We start from the raw sequence: 19,124 nt of genomic DNA on the forward strand, positions 1-19,124 counted from the left end.
CTGGGGTTCATAATTGTATTATAACTTGGCATTGTTATAATGAGGCTACCATTGGATTATTGTAACTGAAAACTAATTATTGAAGGGGGGAAACCCACAAACAACTGAGCTCATCGGCAAGCTGGCACAAGAACTCACACAGAGATACCCCACAGGAATTAGAGCTCCTTTCTTTGTAATAATAATTTAGTAATATTTTTATTATTTTTACACCGCCCATCAGATTGGGTTGTCCCAGCTACTCTGGGCAACTTCCAACAGAATATAAAAACACAGCAAAACAATCAAACATTTAAAAACTGCCTTGAGATGTCACCCCGAAACTACAGACTTAAATCTATTTAACTCTCATGACTCCTAAGCAAGTAGTTTTTCTGTGAAAGGGACAAGTAACACCTAAAAGAAAACCGTAGCACTCACACAAAAATGCAATTTCTAGAGCTGGGAAATGCAGGGCAATGGATGCTGTTCCAAGCTGGTTTCAAACCGGCAGTGCTGGTGGCTGCATGTGTGCCATATCCCTGATGCTCATCTCCTTCCTTTAAATAATCTTGGGAACTGTAGCTCAGCCCTCACAAAGCTACAATTCCCAGCACCCTTTGGGAACGGGGGTGTTTTAAATGAAGTATGGTGGGTATACAGCTGGTGTGAGGGGAAGAGAGACAGCCTTTGCCACTGAGGCTACCTGCCACCAAGTCAAATGGTTGGTCAGCGAGTCTGCACTCAATGGGCTGTTGCATTTTTAAAACATTGTGTTGCATTTAAACAACAACAACAACACTGACCTTTTATGTATATCTGTGCAGTGAGTCTTCACCTTTCCAAAAATAACATTGTGGGCTGATTAATATTCTACAGCCTTTTAAATGTGTTTTAAAGGCTGTTTTTGGTTTTGTTTTGTTTCTGTTCAATTTATTTGTGCTTTTATCCTGTTCTTTAATCTTTTGAACTGTCCTGAGATCTTCGGATGAAGCAGGGTATATCAATGTAATTAATTAAGTGGTGGTTTTTTGAAATGCATGAGCAACACCCCAGGACTTAGCCAAGAGCCCCCCCCCCCAGCATCAGGGTGAGGAATCTCCTGCTGCCCCGTCCGTCTCCTCAGGTTCATGCTGGAAAATCAGCATAATAATAATAATAATAATTTATTATTCATACTCCGCCCATCTGGCTGGGCTTCCAAAAGAATATTAAAATACTGTGATACATCAAACATTAAAAGCTTCCCTAAACAGGGCTGCCTTCAGATGTCTTCTAAAAGTCTGGTAGTTGTTGTTCTCTTTGACATCTGGTGGGAGGGCGTTCCACAGGGCGGGTGCCACTACCGAGAAGGCCCTCTGCCCGGTTCCCTGTAACTTGGCTTCTCGCAGTGAGGGAACCGCCAGAAGGCCCTCGGTACTGGACCTCAGTGTCCGGGTAGAACGATGGAGGTGGAGACGCTCCTTCAGGTATACTGGACCGAGGCCGTTTAGGGCTTTAAAGGTCAGCACCAACACTTTGAATTGTGCTCGGAAACGTACTGGGAGCCAATGTAGGTCTTTCAAGACCGGTGTTATATGGTCTCGGCGGCCGCTCCCAGTTACCAGTCTGGCTGCTGCACTCTGAATTAGTTGTAGTTTCTGAGTCACCTTCAAAGGTAGCCCCACGTAGAGCGCATTGCAGTAGTCCAAGCGGGAGATAACCAGAGCATGCACCACTCTGGCGAGACAGTCCGCAGGCAGATAGGGTCTCAGCATGCGTACCAGATGGAGCTGGTACACAGCTGCCCTGGACACAGATTTGACCTGTGCCTCCATGGACAGCTGTGAGCCCAAAATGACTCCCAGGCTGCGCACCTGGTCCTTCAGGGGCACAGTTACCCCATTCAGGACCAGGGAATCCTCCACACCTGCCCACCTCCTGCCCCCCAAAAACAGTACTTCTGTCTTGTCAGGATTCAATCTCAATCTGTTTGCCGCCATCCATCCAGCAGAAGAGGCAGTGGGGTTTCCCCCCCCCCAAAAGGTACATAGAATCATAGAATGTGGAGCTGGAAGGGACCACAAGGCTCATCAGTAGTGGTACCTTGGTTGTTGAACTTAATCCGTTCCGAAAGTCTGTTCAACTCCTGAAACCATTCGAAAACCAAGGCGCGGCTTCTGATTGGCTGCAGGAGCTTCCTTCCCCCAAGCGGAAGCTGCAGTTGACTTCCTTTAAAACGTTCGCAAACCAGAACATTTACTTTCGGGTTTGCAGCATTTGGGAGCCGATTTGTTCAACAAATAAGCCGTCCGAGAACCAAGATACCACTGTATTCCAATGCTCTGTTTTGCAAGATTATTTGGCCCACCATGGGGCTCAAAACCATGACCCTGAACTATCCCAGAGCAGGTTGTTTTGAAGCACTATCAAGCTACTCCCGGAGTCTTGCATTTCTTTCCCTAAAGCATTTGGGGTGTTGGCACCCCCTGCAAAGGACCCCGCCCCCTGCTTGTCTTCCTATTCATTTTTCTCAGGAGCGGAGGGGAAATAAATGTGTGTGTGTGAGAGAGAACCAATCAGCTCCTAAAAAGAAGCTTGTATAAATTTAAGCTGCTTTAAGGGGTGTGAATCGAAAGCAGTCTGGGTGACCCTTTATTGCCTACAACATATTGCTTTGTTGGAACGATTCAGTGATGTGAAAACAGAGACTCTTTGTGTGTTCTACTGTGACTTAAGAAAAATTTAGTAAGAACATAAATAAAAACTGGAAAAGGAGTTGCTGTGATCTAGCAACCACTTCAAATTAACCAATATCATAAAAAAAGCTTTTTCCCTGTAGATTTGAGAGACTGGAAAGAGACGACTGAGATTAAAAGCAGTCATAGAATGCAAATAAATAAATAAATAAATAGGGTGGCCGATTCCTCCTGCACCCCTCACTCCACCACTATCAAAGAGTTTATCCCCTGACGTCATTCAGGAGAGGGAGTGCCAGTTCCATTTACCTGAAGGCAGGAAGGAGGGTCTGCGATGTTGCGGAGTCGACCATTTGGCTGCAGCCCCCAGAAAGCACATTTGAGGTGCTGGTCCAGCGCAAGCTCAATATAGACCAGGGACTGCTCTGGATCGGTGCACAGGGCTGACTGTTTGCCTCTGAGCCGAAGGAACCCAAACCACACGAAGACAGTGCCTGTGGTGAATCACAGAATCATAGAGTTGGAAGGGACCCCGAGGGTCATCTAGCCCAGCCCCCTGCAATGTAGGAATTTCAATTCAAGCATCCAACCTCCGCTTAAAAACATTCAAGGAAGGAGAGTCTACCATCTTCAGATGAAGTCCATTCCACTGTTGAGCGCTCCTTATGACAGAATGCTTAGTTGGGATCTCCTTTCTTGTAACTTATAGCCATTGCTTTGAGCCCTACCCTCCGGAGTGGGAGAAAACAAGCTTGCTCCACCTTCCATGTGACTGCCCTTGAGATATTTGAAGATAGCTTTCATATCTCCTCTCAGTCCGGAGCCCATGTCTCACAGGAGCTAAAAGCTGCTGCCCACAACCCGAGATGAAGGTCACATGATGACATCACACAGTCCCCTTAGTAGCCCAAGCTGCTGCCTGCCCTCACCCCCCCCCCTTGAACTTTGACGTGCTTTCGAATTGCTAGGTGGGCAGAAGCTGGAACCGAACAACAGGAGCTCACCCTGTCGCAGGGATTCGAACCGCCAACCTTCTGATCAGCAAGCCCTAGGCTCAGTGGTTTAGACCACAGTGCTACCCGCGTCCCAAGCAGGTAGGTAGAAGAGCTTATTTATTGCATTTATAGCCCACCTTTCCCTCCAAGGACTCCATGGTTCACTCCCTCCTCAGTCATTGCCTACAACAACCCTGTGAGGTCGGTTAAGAGGCTGCGACTGACTCCAAGGCTACTCAATGAGCTTCATGGCTGGCTGGCTGGGGATCTGAACCCTGGTCTCCCAAGGTCCTGTTTTGACACTCTAACCACTACAGCACACTGGCTTCCTAGATTTACTTCTGCTATGGAGCAGCTCTTTTAATTAAGTTGGTCGACAAGTATGGGGAAAGCTAAATGTCACTGAAAGGTTCTGAAGTATTCCCCTAGGTGCTTGAATTTGTTTTATTCTGAATTGTTTAATGGGATGTTTTAATGTGTTGTCAACCGCTTTGAAATGTTTCCTTTAAAATGTAAAGCGGTATAGAAATGATAACAACAAAAACAAAAACAATATTCATTGGGGGGGAGTTGGTGCCTAGACATTCCATTGCGGCGACTGTAACTTAGGTTTAAGGTGCCATTTGGCGATTAGCTTATATATCTGGCTGCAGCAGCCCACTTACCTGGGTCTTGGCTTGCAGTGCTGATTTGCACAGAGGAAGGCTTCCTTGCTACCAGGGTGCTCCAGCTCACCACGTTCCCAGGGAACTTCCACCGAGTCCTTGAGGCTGCCAGCTGCTTCATGGAAACCTCGGGCAAGGCTCGGTCCCACAGGTTGACTTCACTCAGGTCACCCACAAAGAGGCTGGTCCCTACAATGCAGCCCCAACATGCAGGGATGTGGTAAGAGCCCCTTAGAATCATAGAATCATAGAATCATAGAATCATAGAGTTGGAAGAGACCCCAAGGGCCATCGAGTCCAACCCCCTGCCAAGCAGGAAACACCATCAGAGCACTCCTGACATATGGTTGTCAAGCCTCTGCTTAAAGACCTCCAAAGTAGGAGACTCCACCACACTCCTTGGCAGCAAATTCCACTGTCAAACAGCTCTTACTGTCAGGAAGTTCTTCCTAATGTTTAGGTGGAATCTTCTTTCTTGTAGTTTGGATCCATTGCTCCGTGTCCGCTTCTCTGGAGCAGCAGAAAACAACCTTTCTCCCTCCTCTATCTGACATCCTTTTATATATTTGAACATGGCTATCATATCACCCCTTAACCTCCTCTTCTCCAGGCTAAACATGCCCAGCTCCCTTAGCCGTTCCTCATAAGGCATCGTTTCCAGGCCTTTGACCATTTTGGTTGCCCTCCTCTGGACACGTTCCAGTTTGTCAGTGTCCTTTTTGAACTGTGGTGCCCAGAACTGGACACAGTACTCCAGGTGAGGTCTGACCAGAGCAGAATGCAGTGGCGCTATTACTTCCCTTGATCTAGATGCTATACGCCTATTGATGCAGCCCAGAATTGCATTGGCTTTTTTAGCTGCCGCGTCACACTGTTGGCTCATGTCAAGTTTGTGGTCAACCAAGACTCCTAGATCCTTTTCACATGTACTGCTCTCAAGCCAGGTGTCACCCATCTTGTTTTTGTGCCTCTCATTTTTTTTTGCCCAAGTGCAATACTTTACATTTCTCCCTGTTAAAGTTCATCTTGTTTGTTTTGGCCCAGTTCTCTAATCTGTTAAGGTCGTTTTGAAGTGTGATCCTGTCCTCTGGGGCGTTAGCCACCCCTCCCAGTTTGGTGTCATCTGCAGATGTGGTTTTGAGGTTTTATGACATTTTATATGGGGTTTCTATACTACAGCCACAGGGCAAGCCTACAGCCTCTGTGCAAAGGAAGGACTTACCTCTGCTGCCCACTTCTAGCTGTCCAATTGTCAGCTTCCCCCCAAGGGAGAGCCCCTTCCTCAGGAAGCTGCTACTCTCAGCAAAGTGTGGCTCCCAGAGAAATCCATCCACGAAGACCTTGAAGGACGGGTAGCCAGGAGCGCTGGAGACCGAGACGGCCACATGGTGCCAGGATCCATCCATAAAGGAGCCCTGGGTGCCGCTGAACATCACTGACCTGCAAAGAGAAACCGGGAAGAAGTGATAGAATCATAGAAGTGGAATGGACAGCAAGGGTCAGCTAGTCCAACCCTCTGCAGTGCAGGAATATTTTGCCCATTATTGGGCTCAAACCCACAACCCTAAGATTAAGAGTCTCATGCTCTAACAACTGAGCTATCTGGGTTCTCCTTTTAATAACAACAACAACAACAACAACAACAACAACAACAACAACAACAACAACAATTTTTATTTATACCCCACCCTCCCCAGCCAAAGCCGGGCTCAGAGCGGCTTACAAGCAATAATAAAAACAAGTTGAATGATTACAACTTAAAAACAAAATTAAAATACAGCATTAAAATACTGAAACATTAAATATTAAAATGTAGCCTCATCGCAGGAGGAGAAGGAAAAGAAAAAAGAAAGAGAGGGAGGGAATCAAATTGGCTCCAAGCCAAAGGCCAGGCGGAACAACTCTGTCTTACAGGCCCTGCGGAAAGAAATCAGATCCTGCAGGGCCCTGGTCTCATGAGGCAGAGCGTTTCACCAGACCAGAGCCAGAGTTGAAAAGGCCCTGGCTCTGGTTGAAGGTAATCTAACTTCCTTAGGGCCCGGGACCACAAGGGTGTTGCTATTTATGGACCTTGAGGCTCTCCGTGTGGCATACCATGAGGCGGTCCCGTAGGTACGAGGGTCCTAGGCCGTGAAGGGCTTTAAAGGTCAAAAGCAGCACCTTAAATCTGACCCTGTACTCCACCGGGAGCCAGCGCAGCTGGAAAAGCACTGGGTGAATATGCTCCCATGGCAGAGACCCCGTGAGGAGCCTCACTGCAGCATTCTGCACCCGCTGGAGTTTCTGGGACAGCTTCAAGGGCAGCACCGCATAGAGCGAATTACAGTAGTCAAGCCTGGAGATGATCGTCGCATGGATCACTGTGGATCACTTTTACCTTTCCATGCTCAGGCTGGGATGTGTGCAGATAAATCAGCAAATGCATTTCAAAGAATACATTTCATGCCAGCTTCCTGGCTTGTTCAGATCACATCATTTATAGTCATGAGGTCAAAAATTATAATTTTGGAATTGCTGTAAATTGCTTGGTAGGTGGCTCGTTGATGAAACTCTCCTTAACTGAGGCCACATCCACATCAAGCACATTTAAAGCACACGACTCCCTCCCACACCCAAAGAATACAGGGAACTGGGATAATAGAATCATAGAGCTGGAAGGGACCATGAGGGTCATCTAGTCCAACCCCTTGCAGTGCAGAAATCTTTTTCCCAATGTGGGGCTCAAACCTACGACCTTGAGATTAAGGGTCGCATGCTCTGCCAGCTGAGCTATCCCCCTCACATAATGGACATTTGGAGTACAAAGAAACTTAGGGGCTTCCTGGCAACTGGGATGGTGAGAGGGCTGCGCCACCAGCTCGAAACATTTTGGTGCCCAAGTTAGAGCGGCAGCAAAGGACATAGAATCATAGAATTGTGGAGATATGTAATATATAGCATTATACAGACACAGTATATAAACCCCATATAAAATGTCATAAAACCTCAAAACCACATCCAAGACCAAAATCTGGGAGGGAAGCATCATTTAAAACCATCATTGCCAGTGGAGGGACCTCCTGCTTACCCCTTGATGTGGAACTCCAGCCCAGAGGGGGAGAGGAGGAAGAGGGCAAACTCTGGCTGCCTCCACTTTAGCGCATAGCTGACCAGGCACATCTTGCGGGAGCCAGCGGCAGCAGCAGCAGGTTGACTTCGAACCCACAGCCCGATGGTGAAGTTGTTGAGGTAGCGACGTATGGCATCTTCCAGCTGCAGGCTGCTGCCACTGCTGGGGAAGTGTAGGTCAAAAGAAAGGCGATACTCTGGAAGGGAAGGCAAAGAGGTCAGCCTCTGAACTTACCCAACAATGTGAGCAGATTTGCAGATTCTCTGGGAAAGCACAAAAAGCCTTTGTAGCCTTTTCCTGCCCTCCTTCAGCTATTCCTGGAAACAATCAGTGGTGGACTTGGAGGGAATTGAGAGGGTGGGCTGCAGGTCAGTCGCACTTTGAGACTGGCACAGGTCCAATTGCGACTGCGTCAAGATCTCTGGGCACCAGGTTGGTGATCTCCACCTGATTCTCCAGCTTTCTTATGCAAGCAAGTTAGCAGAAAGGCTTATTTATTTCATTTATCTCCCACCTTTTTCTCCAAGGAGTCCATAGTTCACCCCCCTCCTCAGTCAATCCCTACAACGAGCCTGCAAGGTAGGATAAGAGTCTGTGGTTGACTCCAAGGTCACCCAGTGAGCTTCATGACTGAGTGAGGAGTTGAACCCTGATCTCCCAGGTCCAAAACCTGACACTCTAACCACTACACCATGTTTGGTTGTACTGCCCCCCCCCTTGTTGGAGGTGATGGTGTCTGTGCATGCAAAAAAAGAGAAAGAAAAAGCTGGCAGTCTTGCAACATGCAAAGCAAAGGTTGCACTGCTTGCAGATTTCTGACTATCATGCTCAGCTAGCAGATATATGTCAAGGAGAGAACCTGACAGTGCAGAAACTTCATTGGCCTCTGTTGACATGAATTCCAAGGAAACCAGGTGGAAGGGGCTTGCTGCAGGGACCCCCCATGTCTCTTTACAGAAACATCAATGTTTGCCCACCTTCTGCTGGTTCAAAAGCAAGGGGGACTCTTCTTTGTGTCCCCCCCCCAAAATCCACCCCAACCTACCTAGAGACGCGTTGGCCACGGTTGCTCCTATTATCCTCAAGGAGCCGAGGTTTGCAAAGGGAATGTCTTGGGCGCTGGAGAGACGGAAATGCTCCTGGTGGTCCAAGAAGCTTGCGAGGCCGTCAGCGTAAGTGAAGAGGCTCCATGTGCTGAACAGCCCAGGCGAAAAGGGCACCCCAGAAAAGTTCTTGCGCTCCAGGGAGCCGCCGAGATCTGTGGTGACACTGCCACGCACGTGGGTGGCATTGGATTCCAGGCTTAGACGGAAATGAGTGGCATCGGTGTGAAGGCCAGCCAAGGACAGGGTGCAGGAAGAATGACCAGGGAAAGAGAAGGTGACGTCAGCTGTGGCGTGCGGACCTATCCCTCCAGGGAGGGGAAAGTACACAGGCTCCGGCGGACCACAAAAATCTGGCAACAGAGATGGGAGCAAATTAGGCCCAGGGAAGGCAAGGCGGAGGAGCCTGCTGTTATTGGTGGAGCTCGACTCAAGGACTCCCAACACTCATTTCATTCAGAGCCTGTAAGAGGAAGCATCGGAGGGCTCCATCCCACAAGAAGCCCACCCGCCTTTTGGATCAGCCCCCTAGCACTCAGCCACTGCCTCTCCCCCCACCCCCTGCCGAGGCAAAAGGGATTGGGAGGGGCAGCGACCTACACAAATTCACATGTGGAATCTGAGGTTCCCAAACTTGTCCCCCAAATCCAGATTCTTTTATCTTTCAGGAGGATTTTATGCAGTTACGAAACAGGTATGATCCCCAAATGCAGATTCTGAAATCAAAATGAGCATGCCTTTTTTGAATTGCCTCTTGTAAACCACCCTGAGATCTTGATGAAGGGTGGCATATAATTTATATAAGGGTGGCATAATTTAAATAATTATAATTCAAGGGGATGAAAGCTATCCCCCTACATGATGGCTTTCTTCCAAGATTTCCCATAAAAGCCTTTGGAGAGGGATTTTGTCTCAAACTTGTCAGCTCAGTCCTTCACAGGTTTGTTGCCAGCCCTTTGCATAGTCTGTTCCTCTAGTCTTTCTACCTAATTTATCAGGAATTTGCTAATTAGGGGTTTGCAATTCCTTGGATCTCAGAGTGGCTGGAGCAGAGTACAATTAATAACATTGTTACTGTTACTGTTACCATTATCGTTACCGTTATGTTTATCGTTATCGTTAATCGATATCATACTGTTACGGTTATGGTTACAGTTCTGGTTACTGTTACCGATATCGTTATCGCTATCATTATTATCAGCTGCTTTCTGGTCTCCTTGAGATGATGTCCAGCATTTCAGATGAAAATCCAACAGTTTCACACCTGAGTGGTGCTTTTATACTGCAAATTGCTTTGTGATTTTAGCTCCCCTTTTCTCCACTCATGAGAAGAGAGGAGTTAAGAGGCAGCTCTCTCTCTCTGCCTGCTCCAGCCTGTCTGCGGCCCCTCTGTTGCCCTTGAGCATCTATGGCACTCACCATATCTGTGCTGGCAGACAAATCCTGTTATTTCGGTCGTAGGACGCTCATTGCACGGTCTGGTCTGCCACGTCCCATGCTGGGCCATATTGGTGGGCTGCAGACTCAGCACCACACACTGGTCCTTCACCTGTTCGGGGGCTTTTCCTAGAGAATAGAGCAGCCAGGGGTTGTAAGAGCCCATATGAGCGGCTTCTAGCTACAGCCTCCTACCTTGTCTCCAGGAAGTCCCAACACACTTCCTAATGCTACCTTCATTATCACTTCCTGCACTTCTTTCCCACCCAAAGTGGGAAATGGGCAAGAACTTTAGGCCCATTCCACACCCTTCCCCCAGCCTCAACACCCCATCCCAGAGCCCATTTGTGTGGAGAAGGAACCCCAGCTGAGTCAATGTGGTATTGCAGACTAGGGCCTGGGAGAGACTAGGGTTCAAATCTTAATTTGGGCATTGTTGTTGTGGGGATTAAGGGGATTAAGGGTGGAGGGAAAGAGCTCCTTGTAGAAAAATGTGGGATATGAATGCAATAAATAAATAAATAAATAGGGGCAATAAAATAATAAAGAGCCCCAGGTCTTATGGAGCAAGTCTTATGAGGAACAGTAGAGAGAGTTGGGTATGTTTAGCCTGAAAAAGAGGAAACTGATGGGACAGATGAGAGCCATCTTCAAATATCTTAAGGTCATCACATGGAAGATGGAACAAGCTTGCTTTCTGCTGCTCTGGAGTGTAAGACTCGAACCAATGGATTCAAGTTACAAGAAAGAGGGTTGTGACTAAATGTTAGGAACAACTTTATGGCAGTACGAGCTGTTCAACAGAGGATTGGACCCCCTCAGAAGGTGGTGGCGTCTCCTTCCTTGGAGGTTTTTAAGCAGAGGTTGGATGGCCATCTGTCATCATGCTTGAGTTGAGATTCCTGCATTACAGGGGGTTGAGTTGGGGTCCCTTCCAACTCTACAAATCTATTATTCTAGTTTTTTTATGCAGTTCTGGATGGCAACCAAGAGTTCTGACACAGAGAACCAGCTGTGATTCAGGACCCTTCTGTTCAGGAGCGATCATGTTTGGACTCAACATACCCAGATGCCACCGGAAATAGGCTGGGGGGGCTGACGAGTCACTCCACCTCCATGTGGTGCCAAAGCGCAGCCCGATCCACATCTGCCAACCATCCTCAGGAAAGGCATCTGGTGAGGAAATGGAGAAACCATCACAGATGTTTCTTGGTAAGGATTAGATGACCAGCTCCCCGCACCCTCTTCCAGTGCAAAACCATCACTACTACCTCCCAGTTTGAATGGGGACAATAAATGCCACCATCTCATAGAATCATAGGATTGTAGGTCTGGAAGGGATCCAAGGGTCATCTAGTCTGACCCCCTGCAATGCAGGCATACACAGTGGTCCCATACGGGGATCAAACCTGCAACCTTGGCATTATCAGCACCACACTGTACCAACTGAAGAGGAGGAGGAAGAGAGTTATTCTGAGGGCGGCATTTGGGTACAGGTCTCTTTTAAGTTTTGAAAATCTCCACTGTTAGTTTCATTTTTTGCTGCTTTTGACTGTAAGCATCTTTAAAGGGGCATTTGCCCAGAAAAGCAGCCCCCAAAATATTTAAAATATAAAGAGATAAATGGCAACAGCCATCCCCTAAGGGCACTTAAAAAACTAATAAGAAGCACATATCTCAATTGGTAGAGCATGAGTTTCTTTATCTCTGGTTCGTGGGTTCGAGCCCTGTGTTGGGCAAAAAGGATTCCTGCACTGCGGGGGCTGGACTACTAGATAGATGGTCCTTGTGGTCCCTTCCTACTATGAGTCTATTATTCTAAGAGGAGCCCAGGTAGATCAGCCCAAAATGCTACTGTCTTGGCTACTGGTTTGCTGCTTCCATCCCTCACCTGACAGGAAGGTGTTCTGCTCCTCATCTCCAACAATTGCGAGGCCCTCCCCAGATTCCTGGCAAAAAGACTGGGCCTCTCTCCACGACCTCAGTTCCCGGAAGGATGGGAAATGGAAGGCGTAGCAGTGGGAGTGGAAGGGCACTTTCCTCACAGAGCCAGGGAGGGCATCTAAACAGGAAAGGCACAAGGGGAGAGAGAGAGGTACAAGAAGGTGCAGCTATGAAGTTGGTGGGCAGGTCCACAGTTTAGATTAATGTAAATGGTGAACTCCTCACACTGCCTTTATTTCCCCTTCATCCACCCAGCGTTCTCCTCCACACTTTCTCCTCCTGAAATCCAGAGATCCCCTTTGCACTTCCCCCAGCAGGGCTTTCGACAAAATCCCCCATGATATTATTGTGAAGAAGCAGGTAAAATGTGAGCTGGACGAGGAAACTGTTAGATGGATTTGTAGCTGGTTGCCTGGCTGAACCCAAAGTGTGCTCGTTAATGGTTCCTCGTCATCCTGGGGGGAAAGGGGGGCTGCCGCAGGGCTCTGTCCTGGGTCCGCTGTAGTTTAACATCTTGGATGAAGGAATTGAGGGGATGCTCATCAAATTTGCAGATGACCCCAAAATGAAAGGGGTAGCTATTGCCACAGAAGACAGAATCGGGTTTCAAGATGACCTTAACGGATTGGAGAACTGAGCCCAAACTAGCAAAATTTCAACAGGGACAAATTTAAGGTTCTGCACCTTGGTCGGAAAAACCATCTGCACAAATATAAGATGGGGGACACCTGGCTTACTAGTAGTACACGTGAAAAGGGTCTAGGGGTCTTAGTGGACAAGAAGCATAACATGAGTCAACAGTGTGATGCACAGAGGAGAGGCCTGTCAATGGCTACTAAGTCTTGAAGCGTCAAGGGACCCCTTCCATGCCGACTCTGGGTGCTGGGGAGGTAAAACCCAGCCAGATGGGCAGGATATAAATACTACTACTACTACTACTACTACAATTACTACTACTACTATTAAAATTAGTGAAGGCTGCTGGGGTTGGCTCTCTCCATTCATCAGCAAAATGCAGTATTTCTATAGCCTCCCTCATTATGCCTCCTGCTGGCTGCTGAATGTCGAGGCTGGGAAGGAGACACCACCTTTGCTCTTACCTTTCATGGGCATCTCACAGATAAAGGAGACGTTGGCACCGCAATCCCAGTCCCTCCACTGGCCAGCGTAGATGCCCACGAGCTGTGTGCAACGCTCCTTCTTGGGGTGGCCTTGGAGCCAGTTTCTGATAAAGCAGAAAGAGTTCAAGATCCAAAAGCAAAGAACTTGCTTCTGATCTCTTAGCAAACCACTTTTATAGCTCCTTCGGCAGAGCAGGAGACTTGATCTTGGGGTTGTGGGTTGAAGCCCCACACTGGAGCCCTCTGCCATCGGAGCCACGCATCAAGGTTCTCTTACCTGTACCAGCTCTGCGATAATGGGGTCCCATCCACCCAGGCGAGCTGACTGCTTGCCTCTCGCCATGCTAACCCAATCCAGTAGTGCAAGGCAGTTTCCCGGGTGCTGTCTGAGAGTTCCGTCAGGAACATCTGTGCAAAGGCAGCATAATAAAATCACAGAATCATAACATTGTTGAGTTGGAAGGAACCCCAAGGGTCATCTAATCTAAACCCCTGGAATGCAGAAGTCTTTTTGCCCAATGTGGGGCTTGAACCCACAACCCTGAGATTAAGAGTTTCATGCTCTCAGATTGTTCTTTGCTGAAAGAAAATTATATGAAGATGATGTATAGATGGTATATAACTCCAGTGCAGTTAGGTAAAATGTATAAAACCAGTTCAAATGTGTGTTGGAAGTGTAAGGAAAAGGAGGGGACATTTTATCATATGTAGTAGGATTGTAATGAAATTAAAAAGTTTTGGGAAATGATATACAATGAACTGAAGAAAATGTTCCATCTAGCATTTGTTAAGAAACCTGAAGCATTTCTGTTAGGAATTGTAGGAAAAGACCTGCCAAGGAAGCTGAAAAATATCTTCATGTATGCAACAACGGCGGGGAGAGTCTTAATAGCACAAGGATGGAAGAATGAGGAAACCCCGACTAAAGAGCTATGGCAAGAGAAACTGATGGACTATGCAGAATTGGCAAAATTGACACGTAAACTATGGGACAAGGATAACTGTGACTTTAATGATGAATGGAACCTTTTACAAAGTACTTAAAGAAACAACAAAGTGAACTGGCAGGTTTTGGCAGGTTTTGAATAAACACTCACAAACTTTTTATGGACAATAACCAGCCAGATAAATTAAGGATTTATACAGTTTTGTAATATGCAGAGAATAGTATTTGTAGAGAAACCAGAGACTGGAGCTGAGGGAAGTCAGGGGGGGAGGGGAGGGTGGGTTATTTTATGGGGGGAGGGGGGAATGGGGGAATTAAGGATGATATGTATTAAGATAATATGTTTTGTTTAAATTTGTAATAAAAAATATTTTTTTAAAAAAAGAGTTTCATGCTTTACCGACTGAGCTGTCCTGCATTGGGAGCAAAGGCAGGCAGCATAACTTTCGCCACTTTCCCAACAGTCTCTGCCAGGGACTTCTACAGGAAAGGGGCCATGGCTTGGTGTTAGGGCAATTGCTTTGCATGCAGAAGGCAGCAACTCTGGGTAGCGCTGGGGCAGCGTCCTTGCATGAAATCTTGGAGAGCTGCTGCCAGTCAGTGCAGACAATGCTCAGCTAGTTGCACAAGCTGTTTATGTTCCCGGGCTCAGGAAATGACCTAGCCGACCTGGGACTCAAGAGCCCTCATTGGGCGCAGAATAGAAAAGGGTTCTGAACAGTGTTAGAAATTCGCCAGGTGCCAGGTGCATTTTGCAGAGATCTCTTGGTTCGCCTCCTCCTCAGTTAATCTCTACAACGACCCTGCGAAGTAGGTTAAGAGTCTGTGATTGACTCCAAGGTCACGCAGTGAGCTTCATGACTGGCTGAGTGGGGAGTTGAACCCTGATCTCCCAGGTCCTGGTGCAACTCTTCAACCACTACAGCACACTGGCTTCCTAAAGAAATTCTGCTATGGGACCACTCTATCAATTAAGTTGGTCAATAAATATGGGGAAAGCAAATTGTCACTTTGAGAAGGATCTGCAATATTTTCCTTGAACCCCTTCTGGATTGTTTGATTGGATGTTTTAGTGGGTTGTCAACCACTTTGAGATTTTTCCTTTAAAAGATAAAGCAGAAATGAAACACGGCACCTAGAGCACCTGGCCATTGCCATACCTGGGTCAGATCTGGATTCTATGCCAGGCAGTCATCCTCAAGTGAGGTTTCCCACGCTTCCTCCCTCCCAAACTAAAGCATTCCCAGCCTGCAGCTTGCAAAATCCGCCTCTTACCTGCTTGTGGTAATCCTTGATGACAACCAGGTCTGCCTTTTGGTCCCTGCAGAAGACTCTGGCTTCACTCCAGGACAGAACAAGAGAGCCAGCTGGGATGTAAAGGCAAAGCTCATTCCTGTACAGGATCCACCTTGGGGGGCACAACCCCAGCACTGTGTGGAAAGGAAAGGTGGCATCAGTAAAATGTTAGCTTCTTGTTGCTAACTTTCAAAACAGTAGCTTCTTGTTCCCACCTCTCAAAGCTGGGGATTTGGACAAAGGAGGGAAGGGGCATGTCAGATGGTGTTCCTGGGCACTAGAAATGCTTTTGGGTTGGGCCTGCTTGCTGGTCTGGGAACCACAGAATCATAGAATAGGAAGGGACCCTGAGGGTCATCTAGCCCAACCCCCTCCAATGCAGGAATCTCCACTCAAACATCCATGACAGATGGCCATCCAATCTCTGCTTTAAAACCTCAGTTGAGCAAAAAAGAACAATAACTCCAACTTCCTGCATTGCAGAGAGTTGGACTAGATGACCTGTGTGGTCCCTTCCAAATATATGATTCTATTATTCTAAGGAGAACTGCTCTTGCTGGTTACAGACAGCCTTTATCTCCTTTGCCTTGCCAGCCTAACAGTTGACTCTGACACCTAGGACTTTTGCTTGCACACACACACACACACACCCCTCATAATTTTATCCACAGATAAAATGACTCAGAATTTGCTCAGTTGCCTCCATAAGAAGAAGAAAGAAAAGCCAGGGCACTTGAAATAAATATTGTGATCTTCCCACTTTTTATCTCTTGTCTTCCTCCAGGAACTTCCTACCAGAACTGGCGAAGAGCAACCCCAACACGACTCGGACTATCATCTCTGATCTCCTTAGAGCCGCTGACTCCATCACCCTAAAATCGAAATTGCATCACAGTTAGTCTTTCTCTGGGATAGGAGATCTCCATCCCCTGCCAGGACATGTTCCCAACCTAGTCAAGGAACAGACTGCATACTGGTCTTCCTCATGCCTTCAATTCAATGCTACCAATTCATGTGGTAATGGAGCAACTTTTCTGGTCTCTGTACCCAGCAGTGTTCAAAATTCCCCAGGTGAAAAAGGCGAAAGATTTATATGATCTGAAGAGAAGCCAGAGTATATTTAAGAACTATCTTAAGAAACATTGTAAAATTAATGAGTGTTAAAATGATGCGGCTTTAGAAATTAAGTGGATTACAGCTGTAAAGATTAAGTTAAAAGAAAAGAAAGGTTAACAATTAGATAAAATTAAGGGTGAGGATTTGCTGAACTAAATATTTGAAATTGGAATGCAGAAAGGGGAGGTATGAGGAGGTTGGTGAAGTAAGTTTTAAGAAAACAAGGATTTGAAATTATATGTGTTTTGGTTTTTTTCTTGTTTGTGTTTGTTTGTATTGTTGTGTTTGATTATATAATTTGTGAAACTTTAATAAATATCTTATAAAAAAAAATTCCCCAGGTGAGTTTTGCAATGGGCAGAGGTCCAATTGTGACCACGTGGAGATCTCTAGGCACCAGGCTAGCAACTGACATCTCCATCTCACTGGCCCCTCCAGCTTTCTTAAGGATGTAAGCAGAAGAGCTTATTTATTGCATTTTTATCCTACTTTTTCCTCCAAGGAATACATGGTTCACCCCCAACCATAAAAAAATCAAACAATCCAGAATAAAACAAATTTAAGCTTCAAAGGAAGTATTTCAGATCCTTCTCAAAGTTACACTTGGCTTTCCCCATATATATTGACTGACTTAATTCATAGAGCTGCCCTGTAGCAGAAAGACTCTAGGAGTGGTTAAAGCACCCAGTATGGATGCTTACAAAATGGCCTCTGTGATCTCTCTCTCACACACACACACACACACACACACAAAAAAAAAAAAAAACCAGGATGGTTGAGGAGCAGTTGAGGGGTCTGAAATAGCCAACCTTTCCTATGTGTGTGTAAGAGAGAGTGGCAACGACCACAGCATCGCACACCCACCCAAAAACCCCGCTGGCTTTGGGGCGCTGCCTAGCAACTGATAACTCTAGGCACGCTTGGTTTAAAGGTTCCAGCCACTAGGCCAAAACACAGCCTGCCTTTTGTTACTAGTTGTTGCTGCTGGTCATAGATCATAGAATGGTCTAGTTCTGATGAGATGAAGAGTCTCATGGTCTCCTGGTGATGATCAGTGCTGGGGGGAAACAAGGCATTAGGAAATAAATTTTGACTCAAAAACAATAACTACTGGGGGGGGGGGACCACACACACACCAAAAACACCCATAGCCGGACAGGTGAAAAAATGGATGAGGCAAAAGCAGCACCTCCCTTGGTCAAGAAGAGAGCAGAATGGTGGCCCTTTGGCAGAATGGCGATGTTTTTGTGGCAGACCTCAACAGCTTTGTTGAACATCATCTAGTTAGGATGGGGAGACAGCTGCCCCTGTTGAATTTCTGCCTGCCAATGCAGGAATCATTTGCCCAATATGGGGCTTGAATCCACAACTCCGGATTAAGAGTTTCATGCTCTTACCAACTGAGCTTTCCCATTGTCCTACCTGGGGATGCAGGAATTTGTTGCCCAACGTGGGTTTGAACCCACAACCCTGAGATGAAGCACCTTGTGCTTTACTGACAGAGCTATCACACCTATTTAGCTCTCTGAAGCAGTATGATTCTGATGCTGAATTTTTTTTCCAGTTGCTTTTGCTTCATGAAAGCTCAGTCAGTAGAACATGAGACTATTAATCTCAGGGTGGTGGGACTAGATGACTATTAATCTCATGGCAGGGGGTTGGACTAGATGACACTTGCGGTCCCAGACGTACGATTCTATGATTCTAACGCTGCAATCCTAAGGCTCATATAAGACAAGAGCACCTCACCTAATTGACCGACACAATACTTTGGGGCATTACCATGAATGAATGGTTCTTTTATGCGCTGACAGTGAGATGTCTGAAGAAGGGGAAATGTACCAGGCCGAAAAATCAGTGAACAATGGCTGCATTGACTCGACTATATGTGTTGAAATCCTGTTTGCGTCAAGAGGAGCAGGAACGACGGAAGCTGCTTTAAGTGACCCTGGAGCAGCAGGCTTTGATGTGTTGACTTTATATCAAAAGATTTATATCGAAAGATGGCCCCTTTCCAAGACTAGCCTGAAAAGTGAGAACAATCTGTCATTTCTCAACCTGAGATAGCTCAGTTGGTGGAGCATGAAACTCTTCTTCTCTGGGTCGTGGGTTCGAGCCCCGCATTAGGGGACAGATTCATGACTTGTGGGGAGTTGGATTAGATTATCCTTGGGCTCTACAGTTCCATGATTCTAAGTTAACGCTGAAACAAGCTCATATCCAGTGCTATTCCATGGACTAGGTAGACCACTGTTTCAGCTCCGTTGGTTAGAGCGAGGAGCTGGTAATGCCAAGGTTTGATCCTGTATTGGCAACCTGCATATTCTGCATTGCAGGGAGTTGAAGTAGATGACCCTTGGGAGGAGAGGGGGCCAGGAGACAGACATGCGCTCCCCACCCCCAGTCTTCCAGAAAACACAGAGAAATGAAAAGATCAGAGGAGAGATTGGTTGCGTACAGACGCAGTCTACGATAGCTTGGGAAAAAACCCAGAGAGGAAGGGAAGACAGGGACCTTCAGTCCTCACAACTGGCTCACCTGACAACTGGCTCATTCTCTTACTGAGAAGAGTTGCTGGCATCACTAGGACTGTGTAGTTTTAGTTTCTTTGAATGAAGAATTAACTTCACTGAGACTGGTGTTTTTTATTACAGACCTACACCTGACTCAGACTCCTGACATGCAAACAGGACAGCAGCAAGGCATGCAATGTCCTAGAGACTATGATACCCATC

General features: G+C 46.8%; 1 protein-coding gene and 1 long non-coding RNA gene across 6 annotated transcripts in view; one reads left to right on the forward strand and one right to left on the reverse strand.

The window, feature by feature from the left end:
- The window catches only part of LOC309519397 (uncharacterized protein), a 30,535-nt gene extending 11,411 nt beyond the window's left edge, over positions 1-19,124 (reverse strand). The window contains exons 1-14 of one of the 5 annotated variants that reach the window (XM_082200235.1): positions 18,952-19,124; positions 18,232-18,414; positions 16,069-16,145; positions 15,253-15,407; positions 13,309-13,439; positions 13,011-13,135; positions 11,858-12,028; positions 11,032-11,139; positions 9,949-10,095; positions 8,472-8,882; positions 7,385-7,622; positions 5,540-5,757; positions 4,318-4,506; positions 2,967-3,151 (exon numbers count right to left, since the gene is read on the reverse strand). In XM_082200235.1, coding sequence (XP_082056361.1) covers positions 2,967-3,151; positions 4,318-4,506; positions 5,540-5,757; positions 7,385-7,622; positions 8,472-8,882; positions 9,949-10,095; positions 11,032-11,139; positions 11,858-12,028; positions 13,011-13,135; positions 13,309-13,439; positions 15,253-15,407; positions 16,069-16,145; positions 18,232-18,263 — 2,187 coding nt within the window. In that variant the 5' untranslated portion in view covers positions 18,264-18,414; positions 18,952-19,124. Of the gene's footprint in view, positions 1-2,966; positions 3,152-4,317; positions 4,507-5,539; positions 5,758-7,384; positions 7,623-8,471; positions 8,883-9,948; positions 10,096-11,031; positions 11,140-11,857; positions 12,029-13,010; positions 13,136-13,308; positions 13,440-15,252; positions 15,408-16,068; positions 16,146-16,223; positions 16,514-17,198; positions 17,400-18,171; positions 18,415-18,951 lie in introns of those variants that run through there. The other 4 variants (XM_082200234.1, XM_082200237.1, XM_082200238.1 and 1 more) reach the window with 4 other exon arrangements.
- Positions 16,220-17,133, forward strand: LOC309519662. The gene is made up of 2 exons (XR_014213945.1): positions 16,220-16,344; positions 16,731-17,133. It is a non-coding gene; the product is annotated as an uncharacterized lncRNA (long non-coding RNA).

Source organism: Podarcis vaucheri, assembly GCF_965113315.1.
Source record: "Podarcis vaucheri genome assembly, chromosome: 15".
Lineage (NCBI taxonomy): Eukaryota > Metazoa > Chordata > Lepidosauria > Squamata > Lacertidae > Podarcis > Podarcis vaucheri.